Source organism: Centruroides sculpturatus, unplaced genomic scaffold, assembly GCF_000671375.1.
Source record: "Centruroides sculpturatus isolate CEXI.00-Female unplaced genomic scaffold, Cexi_2.0 scaffold1001, whole genome shotgun sequence".
NCBI lineage: Eukaryota > Metazoa > Arthropoda > Arachnida > Scorpiones > Buthidae > Centruroides > Centruroides sculpturatus.
Window position 1 is genome coordinate 176,063 of NW_019385336.1, and position 9,853 is coordinate 185,915.

At 34.0% G+C, this 9,853-nt stretch overlaps 1 protein-coding gene across 2 annotated transcripts in view; it reads left to right on the forward strand.

The window, feature by feature from the left end:
- Positions 1-9,853, forward strand: part of LOC111637802 (lactosylceramide 4-alpha-galactosyltransferase-like) — a 35,402-nt gene that overhangs the window by 12,126 nt on the left and 13,423 nt on the right. The window contains exons 1-3 of one of the 2 annotated variants that reach the window (XM_023383364.1): positions 803-810; positions 985-1,040; positions 2,987-3,092. In XM_023383364.1, the coding sequence (XP_023239132.1) occupies positions 987-1,040; positions 2,987-3,092 (160 nt within the window). In that variant the 5' untranslated portion in view covers positions 803-810; positions 985-986. Of the gene's footprint in view, positions 1-802; positions 811-984; positions 1,041-2,986; positions 3,093-9,853 lie in introns of those variants that run through there. The other variant, XM_023383363.1, reaches the window with a different exon arrangement.

Genomic DNA, 9,853 nt, shown 5'->3' on the forward strand with positions numbered 1-9,853 from the left:
TGTCGAGAAATTGCTTTTGCTTTGGATAACTGAAAAACAGTGTGTCGGCGACAGCGTATCGGAAGAAATTATTTGCGAGAAAGTTAAAAGGATACATGCTGATCTCATGAAAAATCAAGCAGAAACTAGCGAGGAAAGCCAGGTGTTTAAAGCCAGGCATTTTTTTTTACATTACATTACATAACCATTTTTACATTACTTCTTATGGAAAAGGTTGGTTTGGTATACGTCCTATTCGGTATAAGTCCAAACACCAGGAACGGATTAAGGTCGTATACCGAGGTTCCACTGTATTTGAAATTGACAGGTATCGGCACCCTGGGGATTTGGCAGTCCGCCTGTATGCACTCTCTGCAACCGTCTTCGATTCCATCCATTAGTCACTCGTAGGGAGCTATTTGACTATGCATTGTTTTAAGATTTAAAAAGTAAAGAATATTTTATATTTTTATGTACGTTTCTTTGCAAAGCTATATTTAATTATAATTTTCTTTAAAAGTATATTCATATAACTGAAGAATATTTTGTATGTACCGGTACATCCACCACATATTTCATTTCATCAAGTAAGTTTTTATTATTTTATTTTTAATTGTAGCCCTTATATCGTGGCTAGCGATTCGGAATGTAATTGTGATATTAAAAATGCATTTAGAGAAGTCACGGTTTTTACTGGCTTATCGAATAAACGATACCAATGGGCCCTAGACCATCACTGACGCGCAATTGACTGATTGCCCCTCGATGTCGGCTTCTTACAGAAACACAGCTTCCCTATCATCAAATGTCACGGCACGCCCCTGGTCATAAGTTAGTACTAATTAAAACATTTTCATATTTGCATGTTTTGTAGATAAATATATATTTAAAGCCGAATTTGAATTGTTATCTGTTTAAAATATCATATCTTAGATATTTTAAAATGTAATTTCATTGAAATTGTTATTGTCCCAAACTCTCATAATTTTTTTAATCTTATATCAGAAATGAACAAAATACTGTCCAAAGGTCATTTTATGTCCTCAAGTTGCTCATATAAAGTAAGTTTAATTTTCAATTAAATTCCATAACGCATATTTTAATAAGTATATTTATAATGATTTAATAGAAACTGTTGGAGTTAGTGGATTATATATTTTAAATTACACATTAGTGGATACTATTAATAATTAATAAAAAATAATTTGTTGTTAGACTAGAGATAATAATTATTTTACTGGATAAATTACGTGTACATGCAACAGAATTCGCTTATTGTAATCACTTTCGGAATTGCTTACGCTGATTCTAATAATAGGCTTCTTATACTGATAAAAACCGACTATTAACATTGTGTACAGTAAATAAGATTGCAATTAGTAGAAATTCTGGTTTTATTAACTCTGGTTAAAATTCTAATTCTAAACAACAGGGTGTTCTCTCAAACCTCCGTAGTTTTAACTTGCTCTGTATACTCCATGTGTGCAGATAACTGATATACGTCAAAAATGCTGGCAAATTTCATATATTAATACGTACATTGGAAACTGCTGATGTATATATCTATATAGGTCGAGATAACTACATTCTTTGGCTTTTCCATTAACCGACATTACCCTCTTTGTACGTTTTGAGATATGTGAAGAATCGCGGGTATGCTACAAAAGTATCGGCCAACAAAAATCGAGAATGCCACTAGCATGTTTGAATACTAACTTGTTGGCTTGGATATGGACCTAAATCAAGTGCAGAGTACGTGCCACGTGTGGAAATGTGCTCATTTAATGCAAGTTACCATTTTCTGCAGTATTGTAATCATGTATTTTTTCAAAATTAATCTACAGAACTAGGAATGTTTGAGAGAAATAGCCTGTACATTAATAATAAAAGTTTTTTTAAATTGTTTTCTGTATTTTTTTAAATTGTTTAAATGTTTTGGGGGAATAATTTACCATGATTACATTAAGTAACGTACAGTATATTTTAATTAAAAATAAATAAACATTGCTGTTTTATATTTTCGATTTTTTATTTTATTGGGTAGCTATTCTTAAAAATATTCTTATATTTGACGTTGTTATTTTATTTCGTTACTGTTATTAAAAATAATAATAAATGATTTATTTTAACCGCTACTGTTGAAAGTCACATTTGTGAGAATTACTGACAATATGACATCTTGGTATTAAAATTTTGTATTATTACGTAATTGTATTAGTGTTGCCACCTTTTCAAAATCGCTGACCTGGACGGCAGGTCAGGTTTGTACGAACAGAAGTTCCTGACGCATGCGTAATGTCATTTTGCTATCCGAAGAATAACGTGCATGTCGGTTCTAAATCACTTATAGTTAGGGACTAGGGAGACTTGGGTAGGAGTAACGTAAGTAACCTAAATTAAGAAAGAAGGAGTACAGAAGATGACTTGGGTATATTCGATATTGGAGATGTATACGATTCGTACAATTAAAACCTAAATGAAAAAAAAAAATTGGCAGGTTGCTCACGAAACTCCCAGACAAAATTAATAGTTTACCCGGACAGTGAGTCAATTCCTGGACTGTCCGGGTTAAAACCGGACGGGTGGTAACACTGAATTATATATATTTATTTGTGAAATTCACGAAATTAATAGCGAAAAAATTTTGGAGGAATTGTAAATTTAAGAGAAATACATTGACTATTTACACAATTAAATGAGAATGAAAATTTTTCATGGAAACGAAAGTTTCTATAGTCTGTTTATGGTAATAATCAACTTGAATATTAACCAATGAGCATCAGCCATTGATCGATAAGTTATGGCAAGTTACTTCCGATTTCTTCCTCATTTGTTAACAATTAAATCGGGACCAGTTTTTCCATAGAAATTGCTCTCTGGAGTCATCTCCCCGCGGCAGATCAAATTAAACCAAACCTATATATCGATTGCAAACTTTTACGTTTCGTTATAGCATTACCTTTAAACTGTGTAATGTATATAATGACATTTTTATTTTTCCTTTTAGAATATAAGGAAGTTAATACTTACAATCATCTGCCTGCTAGTCGTTTCATTATTATTATTGTCGTTTTACAGTTTGAAATCATTCAAATTGCCTCTTTATTTTTCAGGTAATAAATAATTTTATATTGCTATAATAATTGTTATCATGGTCTTATTGTAACCAATAAAATTCTGAACAATTAGAATGCATTACTAGCATAACAACTCGTAGAATTGCAAAAATATGGTAATTGGATGAAATTTAGTCGTGGTTTAATCAAATACTGTACAAACCAATACACGAAACTCTTCCATTGGTCGCTTAAAAGCGACATCACTGTGTCATCTCCCAGTCTGGTTTAGTGCAATCTCTGAGACATGTGCTTTTCTTTTTGTGGTTTACGAGGAATATGATATCTTGTGTGCTTCTTTTCTACTTGGAATTCAGAGAGGATTTACCACTCTGCAAACTGTGAATGAAATAGCATCATTTTTTTAGATACGTGAGGTTTTGAACAAGTAGCAGAGAACACTAAGCATGCCTGTATTTGATGGCTGGAAAACATAAGTTGCATAACATAAGTTGGAAAACATAAGTGCACTAAATAAGTGCCATGCATTTATTGTGGCGAGAATTAGAGGAAAAAATATTTTTTTAAATTTCTCTCAAGAGACAACTTACTCAGAACTGCATAGATAACTTGTTCTCTGTTGTTCGCTTTAGAGATGGTAACAATTACAATCGTGATGCAAGTGAATTTCGGACGGTCATGAAAACCATTATGATGAACTACAGCCATCGCATGTAGGCAGATGTGAGATAGATCTCGATAACTTCATGGAATGCAAACATCGGGTGGAGCGAATAAAGTCGTGTTTGATAGTGAACTCACCACGAGCAATAAAGAATCCATGGAAATTTTTCAGGATTTATCCTTAAATTATCAAAATACAAGATGCTGTGTTGATTTGAACTGTTAGCAGAGTACCTCGTGCACAATCAGAGAACATTGCCACCCAAAAACCTTTGAATGATCCTGGAGATATTCTCCTGAAAATGAAGCACTGTGAAAATGCTACAATCTTAGGCCCTTATGAACTAGCAGGAAATTTTATGTATCACCTGTGTGATGTTTTCACATAAAAATTTAATGATATCATTATACAGGATAAACAAAATGTAAAGGCACAGCTAGTAGATTACAATATTAATGTCTTCCGAATCATGTAGAAGTTTGCGACTAATGTGTAATGGCGTTCACTTATTAATGGCAAGATAAAAACTGCAAATGAACTCTTACGAAAGTTCCATGGAAACAAAACAAAAAGGCCAGAAACGGTTTACATACCTGAACAAACGAGAATCGTGTACCATATTTATTTTGTTGTATTACTGTATTAAATAATAATGTAATGTTTACAGTTTATTAATATTACATAAAAATGCTGTTGTGCTGCAGTGATCTGTTACACAAAACTTTCTACAAAGTGTACTGTAGAGTCAAAATGATCAAACTACACAAACCTTAACATTGTGAAGTGTCAATAATCTTGAGATGTAAAAAGTGGGTAACAAATAGCATTAATTTGGCATCTTTTTCAGGCACATTTAGCAATTAATTAGTAGATAAAAAGTTCCTGTGTTTGACATTATGTTACATCAATTTACTGTTACTTATAGATGCATTATAGATTAATATATTATATTAATATATACATTATTTATTATAAATACATATATATATAATATAATATATANGGCCGTAGTCATGGCAACCTTGAAAGACAATAATTTCAAAATGGAATGCATTGGTAGAATCACTATAATTTAAATTCTGTCAAACGAATTTTAATAAAGTTTTTACCACAGTTTACTGAAAGTGTCTTCTCAGTGGGGGTGAAATATCTAATTCTAAAGTTCAGCCGGAAGCTCGTAATTCAAATTCGATTTCCGACCGGAAGTTTATCGAAAATTACAGTTTTAAGGCCAGAAAATGACCCCAAAACCTCAAAAGTTTTTCAATTTTCCTTTCGATATACCGGCAGATATATCACCGTAATGAAGTCCGATTTATCGTTCACTTTCGTTTGGTGGATCGGTCAGGGCCATTCTTACTCTATTATTTAAAGTTTTCAAAAAAAAATATTAGGCCTACTTGATTGCTTTCTTATCCTATAGTCTTCCAATAACTAATGACACACAAAATATCACTATTTACAATAGATATCCACAAAAGGACACAAAAATCTTAGGAGCTCGAATTGCAACATCCTTCCACATTCGATTCTCGAGCGTCCGGTACTTGGCCGTCTGAGGAGGCCGATATAAAAACGGATATTTTTCAGCCATTCCGGGCAGTTCTACGAAGTCCAGATCTTAGAGGACAGAATTAGCCATACGATACAACGCAGTTCGTCGGAAGAAGTACTTGCCACACAAAATACGATAAAGGCTGTTCCAAGTTAAGAAAACCGCCACATAGATATCGACCATATTGTAATAGCGCATCCATAGAAGTTACGATTAATAAACGTCTCCCTGATCCTGAACGAGAAGACAGCGTTCAACTACAAAATACTTACGGAACTGTGAAGGTAGTATAATTTGTTTAGATCGATGTAAACTCTCTCTCTCACGCATATAGATTTAAGTTAGATAGTGGAATTTTCTCACTGCGAGATAAGTTCAGAATATATTATTTGTAATCCCATTAATTGTATTATTATTTTGTTGATTCAATTAAATATTTTCGTTATGTTATTAAATTAACCATTACGAGGCCCCGGGCGGCAGATCTTTGCGAGGCCCTTCTCCTTTGTCAAAGTATGTGAATTGAAAGTGGTATTTCTGATGATTGACAAGAAATGCAAAAATTATAAATGAATAATTTTAGAGTTTTAAAATATTATATTTATAAAAGTTAACAAACATAAGGACGACAAATTATTATTATTTTTTTACTCTTTCCACTTTGTGAGCACTAACAGGGCAAACCCTAATGGTTCTGCTATAAGAGTATAGCAGGCCCATTAGAGTTCGGCCAGGCACACAATCGGGAGACAGGGTGGTGAGGGACTGGACCCGACATATCCGAACGGACCACCCCCCGAAAATTTCCTAAGGATTCCTTGACCCATCCGGATTCGATCCTGGGTCCTCCGGTAGGCTGCCATCTTGACCGCTCGGCCATCCGGTCTACGACGACAAATTATTAATGATGATAAACTAAGGTACAATACATAAATGCCTTAAAAGATATACACGGGATTTAAAAATGAACCATTTCAACATACAATCTTTGTGCAGTCAGCTAAATTCATAAGACTTTAGGTAATCACGCAAGTGTTTCCAATCACACACTCCTTCATTGGATCCAATTCTTGTATTTTCTAGTCCGAACGTTCGGACTAGAAAATACAGTACTAGTTCGGACTAGAAAATACACACGGAAAGCAGTAAACGGCATTCTTTGTTTGTGAATAAATCATCCAGCACTTGTCAAGTTTTTCACCATTAGCTAATATTTTACTATAATGATATTCGCTGAATCGCCGTCAATTATCATTTACAGGGAAAAAATCAACTTTAACCCGAATTGGACCTTTTAATACAATCTCAGTTTGGTCTACCTCAGTAATTGCTAATGGCCACAAACCTGGGTCATTTTGAGGATTCAGATTTTCAATTCTGCCAGTCATGAATGTAGACATACACTACATAGACTCAGATACGTATTCTTGGCTGGATAGGGTTGACAGCGGCGGTGGCGGTGGTGTAAGAGACAATGATGATGTTGACTCATTATCCTCGCTATTATTACTAGGTGGCAGCAGCACCCATGACGATGTTGAAAGAATAATTTCAGCTGGGTTAGGGTTACAGTGCAGTAATGTGTCACTTTCAGTCAATGGAGGGTTTCTAGAGGTTTCTTGACCACCACTTTTTATATATTTATATAAAGACCCACGTAGATTTTCTTCTACCTGCTTTTTTTTGATAGCTTGTTTCCTTTTTGAACTACTCGACTCAAATTTTCTACCGGCATCACGATCAAGCGAACTCATTTCATAAATCTTGTTTCTCACATAAAACTAATTCAGAAATAATTTACAAGCAGTTTTACACAGTTTTTTTTTTAACAATTCACTCTTTACCATAAGTATTGTTAATAATGTAAGATTCACTAAAACTTCATATCATTTAATGTTTATTTACTTACTGAAAGATATGTGCCATACAAACGATTATGTAACGCATACAGCTGCTAGCAAAATAAGCGTCAGGTGACAAGAATTGACAAACGAATTGAAACACGGGGATACTCCGAGCATAAATCGTAAACACCATGAATCACGAAAGTAACAAAACCGCGCGTTCAAATGAGTTTTCTAAGCGCGAGGCGCAGGATTCAAATAGTAATAAATTTTTCAAATATGCTTTACAGTCAAATTACAAAAAATATTATTATTCACTGATAAATTAATTAATTAATTTTGATATCGTTAATCGTACTTTTTATACGAATGTGAGATTGAAGAAATCTAAATGAGAAATTTTATTTAGGCACTTATTAATAATAATATATACTGTACTATGAATTAATCAAATTTATTTTATTGTTATAACTAATAGCTAATTTATTTTATTGTTATAACTAATAGCTAAGGATAAAATAAAAAGTTTTAAATATCAACTTTTTTCTACTCGGGTTGTTGCGCGAGGCCCCTGCAAGGGCGAGACTCCGGGAGATTGCCCTGCTCGCCACCCCCTAAGGCCGCCTCTGGTGGTATCGAATCATAACGATATTCTATATCCCCGGCTGATCTCACAGGCCTACTTCTTCGCTGTAAATTCAAATTGTTCTGCACGCTTAAACTATTGTTTATTCTTGTCTTATCCAACAGTTCCTCTTACGGCTCATATTCTTACCCTTCCACTTTCAAACCTCCAACTATCCCACCTTTCCAACTTTTCCTCAAATCACTTTCCCTTCTTTCCTTCACCCATCTTTCTTATCTTTTAAGGCTACACCTTTGAGTACAGCCTTTTTTCTTTCACACGTGTGTGTGTCCCCTACTTAGCTGTTATACAAAAGAGAATCCGTTAAACTCCACGTGGCCAGTCCATTTCTAAGGCGCCAACCACAACCAACTACAAGTTTATGCACTAGGCATATTGTGAGTTCAGGTTTCGCGAAATATACTGAGTGCAGAGTAGTTTTATAACTCATTTTACTTGTAGTACTAAAAGTACTGAAAGGAGCTTCAGACCTACTATTAAACTAATGAAGCTTAAACTTTAGAATCACTATACTAATCGTAGAATATGATCTAACACTCATTACATATGTCTAAAAATGCTCCTGTAATTAGTAAAATTTCAGAATTTATCAGGGATTATAATGCCCGAATCTCAGTAGAGGACTCTCTGAGGCTTGATAGAATTTATTAATAGCGACATTTTGGAAGATAGATCTTTGAATCTTTTGTTTGTTCACGTCATAATAGTTCTTTAGTCAGCCTTTAGGATAGAGACCCAAAACAGGAGCAAAGGCGCTCTTAAAGTTTTAGGATTAGAGAAATATACGAGATCAGGAGATCAGGAGATAGAAATGGCCAAGAATGGTCTCGTAGATCAGGAAATGGTCTCGTAGATCAGGAAATGGTCTCGTAGATCAGGAAATGGTCTCGTAGATCAGGAGATAGAAATGCCACAAGAAAAAATTACCAAGTTCTGGTGCCACTGTTAGAGAAAGGTTGGAAACACAGATCCAAAATAAAAACTTCTGTTTTAAGCAAAAATAAATTTCAGATCATCTAGTTCGCATATTATGAAGATTTCATTCGCATCATATATAACTTTACATCGTCATGCTCTCACTCTTTCGTTGTCCTTACATTCCATGTTATAATTATGTGTATTTTTTACACTTTAGACTCGAGTTATTAAGATGTAAAGATGTTTAAATTACACTTCTTTACTGATGAATCTATCAATAATTCCTTCAGCACCTGAACGATCTTTCGAATTACGTCATGAAGGGTTCGTGACAGCAGTGGCGTGCCGTCATTAGAAGCGGTGGAAGCGCCGCTTCCCTTGTATTTTATAAAAAATAAATACATATTAGTTTTAATTATATGAAAATAATCGCACAATATTTTATTATAACCTCAATATGTATCTTATTACAAATTTCTATACTACACGTGAAAAAAAATTGCTTTTGTATATTCGAATATTAGTGGCGGAGTGGAATTTCTGTATTGTCAGATTCCAAAAAGCCAGATTTGCTCACGAGCTTTACTGAGCACCAACCTCACCCGGTTTAGCCGGTGGAAGCCTACGACCTTGGGTTGATGCTACACATATAATGCTTCCAATTCTATCCGGGCCGATTACGTGAATCACGAGTAGACTTATAACTTAACCCAACCGATAAGAATTTACTGGTATGTTTTAACGATAGTTCTGTATAGTTGATAGAAGTTTAAAAAATCCATTAAAATATTTGATATATTTATTCCGCTCTCCGATTTTATATTACTCACGGTTTTCAATGTTAAACCAGTGATATTACGATTTCGTATGTCCCATCTTTAAGGGGATGTAGAAAAAACGTGTACAATTCTTGTATAATGTTAAAAAATTAACCGTTACTTCGACAGCGTCATTTACAACTAAATTTAATGAATGAGAGAGATGCACCAGGTACAGAAAAAGCTCTGGAATTTATTTTCCTTAAATTTACGATTTATGTATCCGTTTGTCATAAAAATTTGTCTTTCAACTTTTTTCCCGAGACTACAAATATTCGAGTACAAAGTAACCGGTTTCGACTTATTTCTACTTAAGAAGTAGTTAAATAATTAAGCGATTAGGGAATTGGGG